Below are 19646 nucleotides of genomic sequence, written 5' to 3'. Positions count from 1 at the left end.
TCCAATAGCGTTTAGTTACTGAGGACAAAAAGCTGTTCATGCAGTCCAGTCATACTGATGTATGAGACAATTTCTGACCCTGTCAGAAGATGATCTAAAGCTGTCTTTGGTTGGAAGACTGTAAATTGCAATCCAAGAACTCCTCTCGCAGCACAACATAAGACCTCTGTTATTTCAGCCACAACAAAAGATGTTGCCACAATTGCTCATCTTTTGTCTGGGACAGACCATAAGTGCATGGTGTAAACTAGCCAAGGCTTGACTTGAATATGATCTCACCAATAACACGAATAAACCTAGCTGAGTTGTTTTAATCTTTTAAATGGGGAAATACACTCAACAGGCACTAAACCCCATCTGTAACCCAAGTCTCTGATTTTATGTCCTCAGAGTTACAAGAATAAACACGTTTCATAAATAAATGATCACCAGTTGGTCTAATTTATCTTCCAACCTACCAAGTTATCTAGGGAGAAAGTCCTGCTTCCATATATATTTGGATAGAATCAGGGTTTGGCTGCATATGTAGCCTCACTTTACTCAAGATATATCGATTTTCGTGCTACTTCGGGCAGATTTGCCACAGTACAGACTCTTCTGAAATTGCTACTGTAATAATTAATGTGACCTATTTCTGATATATTCAACAGATTTGTGGCTGGCTTAAAAAATTAAGGAATAACACTCGTGATTTATATTGTACTTGCATGTGTTCTCACAGTACTGAGTGTTATTTAAATTCTACCCAACCTCTCCATAAGAATGTCGGTCAAATCTTTTCCCACTGTCATATACATGCCTGTGTGCCTCTGCAGCGTTCTGGCAGGCTACAATGGCACCATATTCGCATATGGTCAGACGGGCAGCGGGAAGACCTTCACCATCACCGGAGGGCCAGATCGGTACGACGATCGTGGACTGATTCCTCGCAGCCTGTCCTACCTGTTTGAGCACCTGAGCCAGGTCAGCCCGTTGATAGATGACCAGTTCGATTGATGGATTCACCAACGGTAAATCAAATGTGGCTATAAATATATTAAAGTGTCTTTGTTTCACAGGACAGCAGCATGGTTTCTACCATCCACATCTCCTACCTGGAAATTTACAACGAGTCAGGATACGACCTTCTGGACTCAAGACATGAAACTTCCCGGCTGGAGGACTTACCGTCAGTGCTTTTTTTTTCATGCTTGCATGCTTTTGACAATGTCTAACTCACACAGTGTGCTTTTTTTTTTTTCCCCCCCATAAAGTCATGCACCAACTTATATGAAAGGTTGTGAAGGCCAGTAACTGATTCTCCTCAACCCTTGTGGTTTGAGCTGGGTCTCGTTCTTACACAGCTCCGTCTCGGCATTGCTTAGTTGCCGTGTGGTGAAATATGGAGACTCGAGGATTTACCAGCATCCATCTGACATCAGACTGTGGAACGGGCATGGTAGCGGTAAACCCAGAGGCAGACTCCACCACTGGAGTTTTTTCATAGCCGGTCACTGCGGCTGATTTCATTCACGTGCCTCTTGTTCTTTGTTTCCTTTTTCTTTTTCTTTTTCTTTTTTTTTGAGGTTTCTCTGTTGGGCTTGATCTAAATGCATTGCAGGACTTTAAGACATAATATCATCTGAGTTGATCATTTCTGGTGTGCCCATATTTTTCATGTACCAGTTCCATTTAAAGAGTTCTCCTTTCGTAGGATCCAGCTCAAGGTTTAGATACCCACAAATCACAGTCCTCTGGAAATAGACGGTACCCATCGTTAAGCATGCTGTGGCCACACTTGCTGATTCAAGGAGAAGCTGTGGCGCTGACAAATTTCTTTCTTTAAATGTTCAGTTTCAGGCTGTAGTGGCCCTTTTTTTTTTACATTCTTGCCCTTTAGCTGCATTATTTCAGTCGTTTGTACCATTTAAAAGCGAATTCCTTCAATTGCTCCATGTTTTTACTCTTTTTAAATACATTAATCAAGGTTCTTTTTTTTAATGACTGGCTGTCTCGAAAACAAAACGAAACAAAACAAAAACTCTTAACCACATTAAGATTAATACTGTTTTATTAAACTCCTCCAATTATTAGCACATGTTAAGATAATTACCTACATGTGTTCTCCATTCATTCCGCCCTCTTCGACTTGTCAGTCCAGTAGCCATACTGTCACATCCCTGGCGTCTGTGCGGAAATGATGTGGTAAGATCAGAAGAGGCACGAGGCACTTAAACCCCGTCTGCCAAAGCGCTCTGTTTCAGTGTCTCGTGTGGGAAAGATCTAATCACAGAGTTTTTTTTTTGTGTGTTTTTTCACACAAAGAAAGCCTTGTATTTTATCAAGGTATGAACATCTAGATAGATAAAGCACATGTGACGAAATGATTTGCGGCGCACTCGCCTACATATGTGGTTTGTTTGGATTTGAAGCGGACGTGACTGAAGTCAAACAGGCGACGTGGCTTGTGATTTAGTTCCTTTATTTGGCTTCCATTAGATACTTTGGATCTAATTTTGTGAATGGCTCGAGTTACATTTTCACGTTAACCTTCTTCCCCCTGCAGAAAAGTAACGATTGTGGAGGATCCAGACCAGAACATCCATCTCAAGAACCTTTCCATGCAGCAGGCAACGAACGAGGAGGAAGCTCTGAATCTACTCTTCCTGGGGGACACGAATCGTGTCATAGCCGAGGTAAAAGAAACCGGTGTGATGAATGGGCGGGAACTTTACTTTCATTAGGATTCCTACGAGGAAAGGCGGATGATTTTGGTGGTGGAGTTGCAACTGTCTCTATGCACGTCTGTCATTGTGTGTGTGTGTTTTTGTGTCATCTCGGCGACGTGCTGGTGACCTGTCCTGGGTGTGTCTTGCATCACACCATTGTTGACCCCGGGTTGGATAAAGCAGGCATAGAAATTAAATGGATGGATTTAGCTGTTTTGTCAACACGCTCTACACGCAGACTTCTTGGTAATTACTGGAGATCCGATGCAGAATCTCCACCGACTACTCCCATTGTAAATGAACCGAAGGTATTTCTTGTTTTTCATCCACCAATGCAAATTTCTTTCTAAAAGCCACCTTAGGAGCCTTCTAAAATATCATCTTGGCTCATTGTGGTTTCTTTTACCATGTTTTCTTGCTGCCAGTAAAAACAAACATTTTGTCTGTAATTTTTGTTTATGCTGTTGCAGGTTTTTTTTCCTTTCTACATTCAGACACTCAGACTCCCCACATAGATGAGACATACAGTGGGTCAGCTATTGTTGTGCAACCTGCGATTTGAAGCACAGGGCTACTCTCACCTTGTTTATCTTCGTTGCCAGTTTGTATGTAAATAATAGACAGTAAAAGTGAGCTGGATAATTAAGTTTTAATGAGAGGCTTTCCTTTCAATTTTGACAAGTACATTTTTTGAGGTGGAGGTGACTCTCCAGTGACACATGGACAAAGACGCAAAAAGAAATATTGGAGTTATGGGACCTGAGAAGGAGTTTTTTCTGTAAGTCTGACATGGGTTCTCCCATAATATTGCTAAGTATGGGGAAACACGTAAGACTGATGTCCCACCAAGCCCATTATCATGAACAATTTTGCATTTGTTCTTGCCTCTGATGGGAGGACACACCGCTAGTGTCCTCTGCACTAAATCCTGAGGGGATATTTCAGTGGAAACACTTTATTGCATGCTGAAGTATAAAGCACACAAGTACGTATTTACACGATTCAAAAGGGAAATTTGAGCACCGTCCACCCACACAGAGACTCTTCTTGACTTGTCCTCTCTGGGACTCCATCACAACAAGGTTCCTCTGGAGCCTGAAGCAAACAAGGAACAGTCAACCTAATCCATATATCACTGCCAGAATCATCACAGAAGCTGTTGCTCCACATAGACTTCAAATAGAGCAAAGCTTTGTTTCTTCTCTTGCTCCGAGCCATGTGGATACAAGATGACACATCCATTCACGCCACACTCAGCAGACCATGATCTCACTTGCTCGGAGACTTGGCAATCCCCTCCACAGTTTTATTGGACAGGAAATAAAATACACCTTCTCAACTCCTCACCCTTCGCTCAACTTCGATCGGGAAACGCTTCCTCTCATCTGGCCCTTCTTCTGTGTGTCTGTTTACCGTGCTCCCCGTTGATGCAGGACTCCTCCCTCTCTATCTGCATCCTGACTGCCTCTTGAACTCGCAGGGGTGAGTCGGGTGCAAGGCATGCGGTCTACCAGTCAACTTCGGTCTTACGGTTTTGAATCAGCAATCAAAATATTTTGTAGCACCAGACTGGCTCGGAACTGCTGACCTGCTGCAGCACCATGTGTGGTCAGTGCGTGCCGCTTGTAACAGCAACATGTGGTCAATTCAGAGCACAGGAGAGTAAAGGAAGTGACTCAAGTGAAGCTGCCTTGTCCTGCTGTTTTCGTTGCCCCTCCTGGGTGGACGGATGTCTCGTTGGACAGTCGCACAGTTCATGAACCGTCACAGTTACACACTGTGCTTAATATGTTAATAGTTTAGACTATTAAGAGCTATAAAGTCATGTTATATGTAGTTCTGGCATGGTTATGTACACTAGGGCGTCAAACATAAGGCCCATGGGCCAGAACCAGCCTGCAAAATTGTAAAAAATTATGTTAACTTCTTCTTTACGTGAGACCTGAGAGGACCAAAGGAATGACTGGAGCTCGATATACAATAGTTTTGGAAGAAAAGAAAACCTGACATTAAATGTAATACTTTCCTCGTAACAAAACAGTTAGTTCTTGATAAATGTCACGGTATGAAGGACACAGAGCCTTTACAGATAACAGTCAACAGTCAGTTCTTATCAAGGTGCAGCTGTCTGTGTTTTTCCAAGACATAACTGTCAAAAACAGTTTCAGTTATGACAAATACTTCAGCTACTCTTCCAACACTTTTCCATTTTTGGCCTTTGGAGTCATTCATCTATGTTTTCTTTTTCAGTGCATATTTTTTAAATATTGATTACAAATGGTTTTGGCTCATTCACAAAAGTACTCTAATTCAGAGCTAATGACCAGTGACAGGTGATGTTATTAACTGTGATTTATGCTGATTGATTAACACATGCGATCGTGAACGGCTCCATAAACATTGCTGTCGATCATATGCACCCTTTCTAGGAATCGGTATTACCTGATGGCCTATTTTATTTGGATAATTGGCTTTGCCATTAAGCAAAGGTTTTTTATTTTTTTTTATTTGAGAAGCATATTAGTGATTTTGGGATGTTGCGATCAACAGTTATTATCAGACCTCATTGTTAAAAAATAATAATAATATTCAAGGATTTCAAATATAAACCCTAACAGTACAAAGGTCAGGGGTATTTAGAATTTTAACAGTGTTAAACAGGTGCTTATAATGTTTTGGCTGATCCATGTATAAAGCAGCAGATTTGAAAGTAAATTGTGTGTTTGCTGATCACGCCCATCATTTCATAATCTCTGCTGGCGCATCAGAATATATTGTGTATTACAACCCCAGTCCAGGGAACTGAACAAAAATAAAACAAAATCAGTGCTCAAACCTGGTTACTCTATTCTTCACCCTTACCCTTTACATAATCCCGTCAGGTATGTGACCTCTGCCTCTTTCCAGGGGCTTGGATGACATTACTTGTACTTTGAGGGATACCCTGTGGAGCAAAACATGGACATGTGCGGAGTGAGGGGAATTCGGACCGAGGAAAAGGGACGTCAGCAGTGGGTTAAGATTGCAAAAGATCTGTCACGAGCTGTCACACATCTAACAAGCAAGTGTTGGCACATTCACCCCAACAAGCAGTCAGGGTCAGCGCACTTTTTTTTTTAGAGTGGATGACCTGAAATTTCCACGTCCACGATCAGGGTATTGATTCCCAAACCGTGGTATATGTACCCCCCAGTGATATGCAAGCCCCCTCTAGTGGTCTGTGGAGGAAGGTCATACATATTTAATTTTGTACAAAACTCAGAATAAATAAATGTGTATGTATGAATACTGAGAAAAGAAAAGCTATTCGTGTACTTTATGAAAGACAACGAGATGTCTGTTGTGGTACTGCCGCTTCGTACAGTGTGGCTGTGGCTGAATCCTCGTGTTAAGAGTAAGAATGTTTCCTTTGTGAACGCTCCGTAGCTAATCAGCTAAGTTTACACCTCTGTATTTTTAGGTTGGCCACAGCGGTGGAGATGTCAATATTTTCTCAGGTGGTATACAATACAATATTAAATAGATTATTATTTCACCCCAAAACAACACCGGTCTAATTAGTATTCACATGTACATTTTTGAAGGGATGGGAAAAGAAATAATGCAAAATATAGAAATGCTTTAAGATGACCAAAATCTATGCATGGATTATGAAACCAGTCTACTTGAGCTTGAGCAAAGATATTTCCGTCTGCCTGACTAAAACACTTGAAAGTACACGTGCATGCCATTTCCTGCCTCTTTCTATGTCGAGTCTGTATATTTGTTCCATTTCAAAGTGAGCATTTATTCATGTTCAGCTAAATGCTATTTAAAGCCACTATCACATGTTCAATCTGCCTTTGGCACCAACAATAAACGAGATAAAAGACCCGACTCAGCACTAGGTTAGTGACTCTTCATCTCTTCTGTTCATTGTTTCAGCGGGGTTGCCATCCCACTCTAATAAGCCTTGTTTGTTCAAAGTGACTCATGCTCTATTTCTGCCTCCTCCTGGTTTCAACCTGATTCCTGCTGTCCCAGTGACCAGCTCAGCTTTTGTGAAGCCTACACAGTGTGTTTACAGCTCAGTGGTATCATGTGGTTCGGCTTTCATCTTATAACGAGTAAGAGAAAATAACAATCAAAGCAAGTTTTTTTTTGTTGTTGTGCGATATGAAAATGTGCTGCAGATGGTGTGTGAATTGTGTTTTTCTTCGCCACCCTGTGCGCAAATGTTTCAAGTTTCGGGGAACGCTGGCAGACACTTAATTGCAACAATACTGCAGTGTTTTCTGAAAAGGCTCTCTCGTCCCTTTGTCGTTCCCAGACTCCTGTCAACCAGGCATCCACTCGTTCCCACTGCATCTTCACCGTGCACATCTGCAGACGAGAGCCCGGCTCGGCCACCCTGAGGCGATCCAAGCTCCACCTGGTGGACCTGGCCGGGTCAGACCGAGCAAGCAAGACTGGCTTACATGGGCAGCTGCTCACCGAGGCCAAATACATCAACCTCTCTCTACATTTCTTGGAGCAGGTAGACTCCAAATAATCCAAATAATTCAGTTGCATATGGTTTTTGGGACTTGAAGATCAGGGGCGTCGAACACACTTTAGTTCATGGGTCACATGCAATCCAGTTCTATCTTGAGTAGGCCAGACTGGGAGCAGAGTGCCATAATAACTTTTAAATTCAAACTTAAAAATGTTTCTCTGTTGTCGTGCAGAGTATACGTGAAGCAAATGTCTATATTTTCGCAAAATCAAACAATTGGTAAAGAAAATGACTACCATATCAACACAAAGCATTGCATTATGCCCAGACAGTTTAACTTGTGTGCTACTGCTCGTTTACATTTGAGCAATGAGGTGGCTATCTTTCATGCCATTATCAATGATATCTCTGCTCAGGTCTCAGTATTGTACTCCGTCCATCACTCTCAAAACATTAGTTAAAAAGAAATCAATGTTTTCTTTGAAATGTTTAATATTTGCTTGGTGGGTTTTTGGGGCCGGACTGAAGCCTCTTGCAGGTCGGTTTTGGCCACGGGCCTTATGTTTGAAACCCTTACTCTTGCACGGTCCCATTGTTTATGATAGCACATGGAGATATATTTTCTGTTGAAATTGCATTGCTTTTGTTGAAAAACATTATAAAAGACATTGTTGAATCTGAAAAAAATCTTGTTAAGGCAAAAGCCACTAAGAGAGAGATGGACGACCACAAGAGAGACAATAAAACAAGATGTAAAAGTCAGTTGGTCCACAAGGTTTCAAGGAATCTGTCCTCCAAAAACACCTGATGTCCTCTAAGAAGAACATCCAAGAATTCTCTCTCCTGGACTAAATCGGTAGATTCTTGAATTGAAACAGCAATGACACATATCAATCTCGCCTTCATTCTGGAGCAACCGGAGTAGAAGAAGAAAACAAAATATTTCCTGGACTTTGGTTTAATGAGACATGTTTACAGTGGTTTTTCAGTTCTGACCTGCCATGTATGGAGGAGCTGCTCTGATAATGCTGGATAATTGAAGGTGACACCCTAAAGCAGCACGGTTAGCACAAAGTTCTCCATTAACAGTGCTAAAGGGCCAGCATCCCATGACCCGACCTCCACGATTCCCCGACTTGGTCCCAGCTACGATTGATTTGGGATTAGTTGACCCGCAGCGCACAGGAACAGCAGGCGGCAAGTGTTCAGCACATGGTGTGAATTCCTTCAGGACTGATGGAAAAAATGTGACGGCCTCATGAAGCTTGTTGAGAGAATAACAAACTGTGCAAAGCTGTTCATAGTTTCCTCCATTATTGTTCCCCGATGAAGAAACTTGTACAAATAATGAGCAATCCTTCGAACAAAGTCTTCGTACATATTGTCCATGTGGCTAAACTTGTGACTGTTACTGTGTGGGTTTGTTGTTTCATGTCAGCTTCTTTCGTTGCTGTTTTCCTCAGGTCATCATTGCGTTGTCGGAGCGAAATCGCTCCCATATCCCTTACAGAAACTCCATGTTAACGCTTGTGCTGAAGGACAGCCTCGGAGGCAACTGCATGACCACCATGGTTGCCAACATGACAGTTGACACGAGGAACATTGATGTAAGGATGCCCACTCTAAAGCCAGGTCACATGCACATGTGGGATTAGTGTCTAAGATATAATATATTGTCATTATTTTCTTGCCTTTTTGTTGAGCAAATGCATAAAATTTCTGCGAGATTTGAATTCATTATGACTTCCCTGCAGGGAAACGCTGACATATTTGTACGACTGTTTTCCCAGGAGTCCATCTCGACGTGCCGTTTCGCTCAGCGTGTGGCTCTTATCAAGAACGAGGCCATACTGAATGAAGAACTGGATCCAGCCCTGGTGAGACAGCCAGACACAGTTGCGGCACTTCAACCAGTCGCTACGATTACCAGGGCTCGCCCGCGAAACTCACACCACAGAAAGCATGACTTCAGTGTGCAGTTGTATCACGGCCAGACCCTCCTCATCGCTTCCAGACCTGAAGTCTGAATTTAACTAAGTGGAACCCAGCGTGTGCTTCAGTATCTTCTTTTTATTTCCAATTCCCAAAAATTTTTTTTTCCAATCTGACAGAGTTATTCTGAAAGGAGCAGTTTTTCACCCTCGACACAAGGAGGCCCTCACATCTAGTGATGTATAAAGATCTTCCTGATTTGCAGCGCATCGACATTCAAAGCCAGCATCATGCAAATCCTGGGTGGGATTAGACTGGGATTAGACTTCAGAACCTTTTTGTGGTCATGCTCTCAAGGATTCCCATGTTTTCCCAAGCACATCTCCCACATCTGAATTTCATTGAGCATCTTTGTGATGTGTGTAAAATCATCCCGATCCATATTTTAACATGACAGGGGGCATCATTGTGCTAAAACTAGTTGTTGTTGAGCAATATACTGTTGCCGTGAAGTGGATCACACCAAATAGTTCAGTCTTCAACGTGAACATGGTTCAGTTTCAATGGTAAACGTGCCTCTAATGAATCTGTGTGAGTATTTTGGCCATGTGATGGATTGAATGGACCCATAGGCACATATAAACCCAGCCTGGAATTGAACTGAGAGTGCTAACCACTAAACTGCTGTTGGTGCTATCACAATTTATACTTGTCTATTTTTTTTTTTTTTACTATCCCATTAATTTGAAAATTGTCACATCTTGGTCAGATGAGGGTTAAATGTCAGTGCTGTCATTAAGGATGTGGAATTGAAGCTATGAAACTCACTCGACTTGTGTGAAAATAACTGGAGAAGTTGTGGTTGTCCAGGATTGATCACCTCGAAAGTGTATACCAAAAGGAAATTTGTGAGAGAGGTCAAATATCGTTACATTTGCAAACATGTATGCCGATGTCAAATGACTCGTGTCTACAGTGAGAAAGGTTCATAATTCATTTAAATGGCCAGAGACATACTGCTGTATCTGTCTTTCATTTGCCTTTTAACCCTAATCCTAATCTATATGGGTTTTACATGAGGAACACAAAAACAGATCAGAGTTTGCCAGGAAAAACTCCATCCCGTTTAAACGTATGCAGTAATTGCTTCTCTTCACCCTCTTTACAATATTCTGTGACACCTTTCCCTATTGCAATGTGCCAAGAAACAGGCCTGGTAGTTGTTGAAATAGTAGTTGGGGGGAAATGCAATATAGCGCAGTCGTCACAGCTACAGTATATCGACTTCCTGTGCTGCCGCTCAGATATGATCCAGCATCAACTGCTACTGTATTACTGCTACTGCGTCTTGGCTGGCCACTTGCAAACCCTGCAGAGGTATTTTTAAGAGAGTCTGCGGCCGGCTCAGTAATTGTGACAGTGTCTGGCTGCTCCCAACTGGGTCCAGCAAAGTGAGAGCTCCAGGCAAACCCAAACTTCGTGGGCAAACTTCTTGTCTCTGTTTATGGATTTTTAGTGCGGTTCTCATTTTTTGCTCATGTCTTTCCGTCAATTTCTCTCCCAGTTTTCACCAAAACGCAAACTGGGAGAAGAAGAAAGTATAGCTTGGGGAGTACAACTGATGTCTGTTGTCTGGGCTGGCTGACTTTCATCGGTTGGAAACCAGGACCTTGTTGTAAACGAAGGTGTTTCGGTGCATTGCTCAGATGCCTCAGTCGTTCAGGCCGCGACATGCACTTCTTTCACGCCCGAACAGCAGGGAACCAACAGAAGACGATGATTCGATCAGGCAAAGAATAAGGTGTTGATAGTCTGACCATCCATCCATCGTCTTTTCCGCTTAGTGGCCTCTGATTATGACGAGGTCGGCCACAGAGACCACATCATATCAGGTTGACTTCCCACTTGGTTCCATGTGAGGCTTTCCATTTGTCTCGGAGCGTAGAATTCCTACCTTGGAGTAATGCGTCTTCCTCGGGTAAACAGGTTTAGAGGCTTCCTCCATAACGTAGCCAGTCAGGCAGAAAAGTTGTTTTTGCACCGGCTCTTTCTGAAAATACTCACTAACTGCTTTTTTGAAACTGCTTCCATGCCCTAGGCCATGCAACACAGTCATTCATTTCATGCATCGCATCCTTTAGCCTGCTACTGTTCTAAGTTGGTTTCCACAGACAGGGTTTGTCTACTTTTCCTCTGTCTCAGTACAAATGGGGGAAAATGCAGCTTTTCTGATAAGTTGCTGTTCATGCGCACCATGGCAGTAGTACAATTATTCTTCTGCACACGTGCGAATAGATGAACAACAACGGTGACTGCCAGAGTGTCATGTTCATAGCATATTAAAATGACCACAATCTTGGACCTTACATGAGCACAACGCAAACGCAGCCTTCTCCTCATGCAAGCTTATAAGCAGTGTTTGATGAGACCGATGAAGGACTGAAGAGATCAACCACAGGCATGACTTTTCACACCCACTCTCAAACACATTTCTGCAGTTGGTGATACGTAGGCTTCTGTTTGATTTGTAGATATGTGCTAATCAGAGCTGCTTTTTGAGAAACAAAACAACAACAGGTTGTTTGTGTCTCTGGGAACGGGGGGGAATTAACGTGCAACTTTAGGATCAGGAGGGTTAGCGTGCTATGCGATTTACCAAGACTTAGCAATTTAACCTTAAAACACATTTTTCCGATCCTTAAAGGAAGGTATTACAGAAGTTTCAGCTCCGTTTAGATGACGACGTTTCAAGTGAAAACACATTGTTTTTGTGTTTTCTTTTCAGGAAATGTCAGGAAACTGGGTAGTTTTCATATGGAGCCACTAGCGGGGACTGTTGGTTGTTTTTGCATTGAAATCATGCACACGTGCATGCAGAGAACAATCTAAAGCATCTTGAATCTGGCTGCCGCCAGTTTCTGACACTCTACCACACATATTTCTTAGAAAGGTCTTAAGCCATATTGCATTTCATCATTCCTTTGATAGAACTCGTGCCTCCAGTACCAGAGGCAGTGAAACGACATGACAAAATCGTCATCATGACTCTTCAGTAGGCTGTAGTTTTCCTTTAGGGCTTTATTAACCCACAAGGAAAGTGTTACACTCCCCAACAGCTCTGTTTTGGTCATGTCTGTCCATCGAACATTATCCAGAAACGGCTGTGGCTTCTCTTTGATTCTTGTTGTAAACATTACTCATGCTTTTTTGTTCCTTCTTTCAGTAGTACTGTCTTATTTGGCTTTGGCCCATAGAGTCCTTCATGCTTGAATACTTGACGTATGGTAAAGACTCCCCACATTGTTCCAGCTACTTTACATTTCCTGCCTCCTTGAGTTTAATGACTATTAAAAACAATGCTTCTTGCCATGTTTTCGTCCAGCAAGTTAGTTTTTATTCTAAAATGTGTTGAATTTCACTGCAGTGTGTCATCAGATTTGTCTGCAATGGAGCTGTTATCCCCCGATCTTGCACTGCGAGTGTGGCCCATTGGAACACAGCCGCATGTGCTATCATTTTGTTGTGCAGAATAAATCCCGAGGCCATGTTTAGGTGTAATGGGAAGCTTCGACTCCTCTTCCTACATAAAAAGAGGCCCCCATAATAGCCCTGTGTTTTCTGACTGCATGATGTTGCACATATGCATTTAAAGTGTAACCTGTTGTTATACTGCAGCGCTTACACTTTACTGTGGGTGGTTTTCGGCCACCGGATGATGGTATGCATTCAAGAGGCAAGTGTAATGATTTTATTATAGGACTTTTTCTACGAGCACATTTAATGTTTTCAAGTAATTTGTGTGACCTCTGAGAGAAAATTCACGTGTGAGAATTTTTCTTCGGTCTTCACCATAACAACCTGCCGCACTTGTGGACAGGCGTTGGTCCGCGTAAGATATGCTGATATCATCAGTCGCTCGATGTGAGTCAGTTTTTCTGCACAGGGCATGGAAGCCTGCCGTGGTGCTGTGGTGCCGCTGTGGGCTTTGCACTCTGAAATAAACTGCACGATCCGGCTGACCAACAACTGGTGGTCAGCCTTTGAGGATACAGCTGGGAAAAATTACATCAGGCCGTGGGTTCCAAAGCAGGGAGCGGCCCTGGTGAAGAATGGTCACTCATGACATTTAATGTGCAAACATACGATATGGGGTGGATTAGGAGCAACATTTTTGCTGCGCTAAATGGCACCCTTCCCAAAACCACACAACAGGTCTGTTTCTTCTCAAGAGCATCTCGAGCTGATGATGTCTGATTACAAGGCCGGTTTTGGGCTTTCAAGTTAGAAGCTGTGTCAGCTGGAGCTCTTTGCATATGTGAGGTAACTCAGTCTGACCTTTGACCTTTATTGAGTTGTCACTGACCCTTGGCTTTTTGCAGCTTAGTGTTGAATGTGTGTTGAAATTGCAGTCTGTCGGTCCTTTTTTTTTTTTTTTTTTCCCCAATGTTGATATTTATAGTGGAATTTACATTGAGGCAAGAGGCGGATCATGTGGGGAGGGAGGAGAACAGTTGCCACTTGTCTGCAGTGTACTCTTTCATGGTTGGTTTTGTGTGGAATATTTATAACAACTGCTCTGGCTTTCTTTCAAAAACCGCACCATGTACTGATTTTCTTGTTGACCTCTTAACCCAACTAAATGATATGTGATTGCACTTCTCTGTTTGGCTGTGATGTGTTGAAAGGTTTTTTTCTGCTTTTTTAAATTACTGGTTTAAGTTTCCAAGGCATTAGAAAATGGGTAAATACTCAGTTGCCACCATAAAAAACTAACTTTTATATTGTTTTATACATTGTGATAAGATTATTATTAGTTTAATTATTATTATTATTATTATTATTATTATTAAGAAGAAGAATATATTTTTTGTTGGTTTTATTAAATAGATGCAACAAATAGATATGTAAGCTCAACAAAAATTAGCGATACAATAAGTCAGACAACTAAAAGTGCTGAAAGAAATGATAGAAGAGAGACACATGCTACAATAACAAAAAATATGTGGCAAGTAGATTAGCTCTAAACTATCGAATATTTAAAAAAATCGATAAACGTTATTAATCAGACAAAAAATATCTAAATAAATAAACTCTATATTAACAACATTTGATAATTTTATTTTAAAAGTTCTTGGAATGTAATTTAAAAAAACATTTTAATCACTTTAGCTTAATCACAAGTTGTTTTTTCTATTCTGATCACTGGTGCTTTCCTATCATAAACACTGATTTGAAATGAGAACGAGAATGACACAGCAAGTCCAACCCCTTTGTTTATCCGCGATATCATTTAACATTAAAACATTCCAAAATTCCAACTCGTACAACGTCTTTCAGTTGCATTACTATGCAAACAAAAAAGACTGCAGGACCTTGATAAATGTTTCAGGTGCATCTTAGCGGCAAGTGGTCACGGATTTTCATTAAGTCTCACCTTTTTTTTTTATGAAGAAACCTGGTACTTTATGCATCGACCACCAGAGGCAGCAAAACAACTCCATGTTGTTTTGCCCCCCCCCCCAGTGTGTTTTTATGGTATTTTGATGTCAAGGAACTGAACCATTTTGTTATGAATTGATGGTTAATGAATAAAAACATGGAAATTAATTTCAATGGTTTGATTGTCCCTTCAAATCATTCCATGTCTCCATTACCAGAGGCAGCAAAGCAACTCCCCATAAAAATAGAAGCTTCTAAACTTGTTTTGCCTTCCTGTATTTTCTTACTGAGGATTTCATTGTTTGTCAGGTTTCTTCTCAAAACAAAATAAACAATGACATATTTTCCTTAGGATTGTCTCATAACTTTGCAGCATGGTCACATGCGACTATCCGACTTTGTTTTGTTAGTTTTAGTTTTTTTTACTTGCACGCCTGTTAGTTTTTCCCTCTCTCGCATGTGTCTCTGACCCAACTTTTGTTTTTTCAGCTCATTGCACGACTGAAATCTGAAATCCTGTCACTGAAGGAGGAGCTGGCCATGGTGACAGGAGTGCAAAGAAGTGATCAGCTCGCCATGGACGAGATCTGCAAGTATGTCACCATTTCTACTGGAATATTAGCACTCGTGTTTTTTAGCAGATACCTTATAATCCCTTTTCAAACATATGTTTGAAATGAGTGAATTATAGGTGAACCACCACACATTTTCCACGCAAATAAACTTTGGTTTGATTTTTCTTGTAAATCTCAGGTTTTGTTTTATTTGCCATATGTTCCATGCAACAGAAGCAACATAGCAGCCTCTGATGCATGATGGTACCGCCACCGTGTTTGACACTCGTCATGCAATGTCTTTTTGTTACAGGCATCTTTTTGTCATTTAAAGTGCATACATGTCTTATGTTTTTGGCTTTGTATCCATACTGAGCTGAAGCCTCACTCACCAGGGCTTAGCCAGATCTAATAGAGTTTCCCAGGATTCCGTCTTCGCCGGGACCGCATCATTTCTGCCGCCGCACTCAACCGGCAGAGGGACGTGATCACTCAGGGCCAGAGTTCAGGCCACAGGTTCCATCACGGATTTGGCAGATCGCCTCACGAGCTCCGATATATTTCCCGTGTCTCGGCTTCCCCAGTTTGAATTTTCATGATTTCCTCTTTGCACACGTGTTTTCCCCCTCCGTTCGTGGTCACGCTCATTCTGGGGAGCCTTCGGTGATGGGTCTGTTGTGGCTGCGTCCACTGGACACGCAAACTTTTTAGTTACCATTCCCTCCCTCGTTTATTCTTTGACTCATCCCGCGCTGATTGATTGCACACATCCTGGTTTGGTTTTCTCGCCACCATTCCAAAAGCATCTTTCCAGAGGGCCGTTGCTCTGCCTAATCAGTACCAATTCACTTCCACACAATTAAAGTGCAGTTTTCTTTTTCTTTTTTTTTTCTCCCCCCCACTTATTGTCGGTTGGTGTCAACAGATCACCTCACACTTTGGAACACCGTTTTTTCAAACTATCAAATTCTAATTTGAAAACAGGCAAATGACGTTTCTTTCCCTTCTTAAATATTGTCCATGGCATCAAAGGACATTCTTCAGGATCAAACCTTGTATCACGAAACCACTGATGTCTCGCAGGGCCCTGAAACAAGACCACTCGGTTTGTTTGAACTCCTTCATCATGTAAACCTGACGTGTTTATTCTGTCGAACACGTAACAGAAAATAAAGACCGCATGATGCCGTGCCTACACTAGATCCGCCTGGACCCGTGCCTCCTGGTCTTTTTGTCCGTGGTTGCTTCCAGATCTCCAAGAACCAATGTTTGGACTATCATTTAGTGATAGTTTATCAACAGCCCAGCTCAGTGAAGCTGGAGGATGGTTTTAAGTAAATAGTTTTCTTTGACCAGAGCCACATTTTAAACTGAACAAATTTAGATCTTAACTGTTTGAGTGCCTCTCCAGCGACTATGACACCGGTTTAAGGTTTGGTGGAGTGTTACAGAGTGTGCGTCTCAATGTGCAGTATGCCTGTGCGTTTAGGTTGGAAGAGCTCGTCAAGGCTTTCCTGGAGAATCCCGATCCAGATGCGACACTGTCATTGGGACCGGACATGAGAAAAATCCAGCACTGCTTCTCCATGCTGAAGGTAATAATTCACAGTAACCATTTCCTGTATATTGTCAGTGTTTGTGTCCAGTTCCCCCACCAATCGATCTTGTCCCACTTTGAGTTTCGCTCCCTGTTTGTGTAACTACTTTCCACGACATGTTCCACATGCCACTCTTGCTCCAGTCGCCTGGAGATGTTTTCTCCTCTGGTTGTCGTAAAACTGAAGTTGGGATTGTTTTCATTAGTACCTGCATTGTGTCTTCACTGTTTTACGGTTGGGAAGAAGAAAAAAACAAAAAAACAAGTTTGTCAGAACGATTAGGCAGAACTGGGTTTATTTGTCTCATCAGTCAACCTACCAGTTTCTTTAAAATGGCTCCCCCTACTGTCCACTTCAGATAATAACCAGTTGCTTTATTTTTTTTCCTCTCCATTTTTTGTTTTTTTTGGGGGTTTTATTTGATTACTTCCCTCAATGGCATCATCTCATCAGAAAAAAAAACTAACTCACCATATTTCGACAGCAATAGCTTTGCATTTGCATCATTTATTGTTGAGGACTAGTGGTCAAGATCAGGGGTTCAATTCAATTCAATTCAATTCAACTTTGTTTATATAGCGCCGAATACCACAAAGTCGTTTCAGGGCACTCTTACAGAGAAAACCCAACAAATCCACATGAGCAAGCATAAGTGACTGTGGAAAGGAAAATCTCCTGATTTTATAGGGAGAAGCCTTGTCAAACACATTTTAATTCAGGGGGTCACATGGAGTCCAATTTCATCTTGATCGGGTCAAAAGACCAATGTTTTCTTAGAAATCTTCACCATTTGTTTGGTGGGTCAGCAGTCCAGATGGGAGGGGGGCTCGCGGGCTGCTGTTGGCTCATGGGCCTTAATGTTTGAGTGAATTAGTCAACATTCATACAAAATATTCTACACAAGATCCCCTCATCGTGTATTATTTTAGCATCCAACAAGGGCATATTCAACCCATTACTACTAATTTTCCACTAGACTGACTATATTTTAAACACGTCCTGTGTTTTCTAATGAGTATGTTTGAACTAGAATTAGTTTGATCTAAACTATCATTGAAAAGTGGCGGTATGATGATAAAATGCGTTGTTTTTTTTACCCCCATCGTTTTCTGACATCTGTTAACTAGAAACCATTGCATTTCTGGCTTCGACTCAGTCCCATATAAATAATCAATGACTGCCTTGGTGGTGAAACTGAGCGATGAATGAACGAAATCATGCCTGATGCTCTGCTGGGCTCAGTGTTTTCTCATCAGCTGGAGAGCGTGTGCCGTGCTCCTTCAGAGACTGACGATTCACAAGGATTAAACATGAGTACAGTTTTGTGCATCCTGTTTGCTGCTCATGCTCAGACCGGAGGAATCAATTTAACCTGGGCATAGTCTTAGTGAAGAACCTCTATCATGTTTGTTGTCGAGCCTGCCACAAAAACAATATAGCCGCAAGCATGTCGTGTGCCAAATGCTGGTGAAATAAATGCAGATGAAATAGGTTCTGTTTACAGACAAAGTGATTTCTTAAACAGCAGCTGCTGTCCCGCTGCAGCTTCGGAGAAGAGAGAATGCGCTGCATGAGCTCACGCAGTTCTCTGGGCTCCGGCTGGGTCGCAGCAGCCACCAGAAGCAGTTCCAGATCCTGCTTCAATGTCTGTTTATCTCTGCTTCAGTTTGTTATGATCCGCAAACTTTATCTGCTGTTCAGTTTACATTCCTCTGAGCATCACCCCAGTCACACTCCAGTGATCCTGCGAGAAGCGGTCTGGTTTGAGTTACTTTTTTTTCCCCCTCTTTAATACTCTGTTCTCGACGCCTAACTATTACTCGCTCTTACTTATTACAGGGTGATGTTCACACGCCAGAGCGCCAACGGGTGCACTATTATGAACCAAGTCAAACAAAGCTGGACAGTGTACGGCAGTGACTCGTCATCTGAATTAACCAAACTCCCTTCGCCGATTAAGGTTTTCTGCTTCGGGGTTCAGTGAATTAGAGAATCCATCCATCCATCTTTACCCACTTTATCCAATTTAACATCACAGAAGGCTGGAGCCAGTCCCAGCTGACAATGGGCAAAAGGGAGGTTTTGTTGTTGTTGTGTGTGTGTTTCTGGTTTAGTTGTTTCTGTGTTAAGCCTAAGATGTATTGCTGATTTGTCTATACCTTTGCCAACTTGGACAATTGATTTCTGCAATTATGATGGTTATGGGATAAAATCATCTGCTCTCTGACTTCAGAAGTTGGTATAGCTAATGGGTGAATGGCAGGATGGGTTGACATGTTACTAAAAACATAATTATGTTTAATCTCTCATGTAAAAACTTGTCCACCTTAAGACCAGATCAAATGATCTATATGAGCTTCTACAAATTGATATTTTGAACGGCTGAGTCAGCGATGCTTTTTTACAACTTGTGCTCTTCGTCAACATTTCAAAATCGATCTGGCCACATAAACAACGAGTCGACTTTGTTGAGCTTAAAACTCCTTGACTGCAACAAACCTCACTAGCCTACTGTGCTTTCAGTGCAATTCTCGCATGTGTGGAGGTAAAGTTTCAGGCCTGTAAGCTTAGATGTTCTGTGTGACCTCAGGGGTGTTTGTTCAAGCCACCGTGATGACATGAAATTGAAGGCTCTCTTTACATACACCTCCGCAGACATGCTTCATTCTTCTCTACCTGGACCTTCTCCACGTGGAAAACCTCCAGCCTCTTAACATGTTTCCCACCTGTCTTCAAACGTAGACTATCATTACAGTTATAGTGCAGGCGGGGGGGGGGGGGGGGGAGGGGGAGTTTAATTAATGTTTAGGGACCATGATGGAATTTAAAAGCGCATAACTTTCCATGGATGATGCCGCAATGCGTTTTCCAGTTTGTTTGCAATCATGCCATTAGATGTTTGTTTAGACTGGGATTTCTTTTTTTTTTTTCCTTCTTCTTC

At 42.0% G+C, this 19646-nt stretch overlaps 1 protein-coding gene across 1 annotated transcript in view; it reads left to right on the top strand.

The window, feature by feature from the left end:
* Positions 1 to 19646, top strand: part of kif6 (kinesin family member 6) — a gene marked incomplete at both ends in the record, with an annotated part of 64398 nt that overhangs the window by 7961 nt on the left and 36791 nt on the right. The window contains 8 exons of the mRNA XM_080512589.1: positions 816 to 963; positions 1059 to 1168; positions 2546 to 2675; positions 7018 to 7224; positions 8646 to 8789; positions 8973 to 9059; positions 15043 to 15146; positions 16597 to 16702. Of these exons, the coding sequence (XP_080368715.1) occupies positions 816 to 963; positions 1059 to 1168; positions 2546 to 2675; positions 7018 to 7224; positions 8646 to 8789; positions 8973 to 9059; positions 15043 to 15146; positions 16597 to 16702 (1036 nt within the window). The remainder of the gene's footprint in view (positions 1 to 815; positions 964 to 1058; positions 1169 to 2545; positions 2676 to 7017; positions 7225 to 8645; positions 8790 to 8972; positions 9060 to 15042; positions 15147 to 16596; positions 16703 to 19646) is intronic.

This window comes from Blennius ocellaris (genome assembly GCF_963422515.1).
Source record: "Blennius ocellaris genome assembly, chromosome: 17".
Classification (NCBI taxonomy): domain Eukaryota; kingdom Metazoa; phylum Chordata; class Actinopteri; order Blenniiformes; family Blenniidae; genus Blennius; species Blennius ocellaris.
The sequence above is the reverse complement of the archived record's forward strand: the minus strand, read 5'-3'. Positions and strand labels throughout refer to the sequence as shown.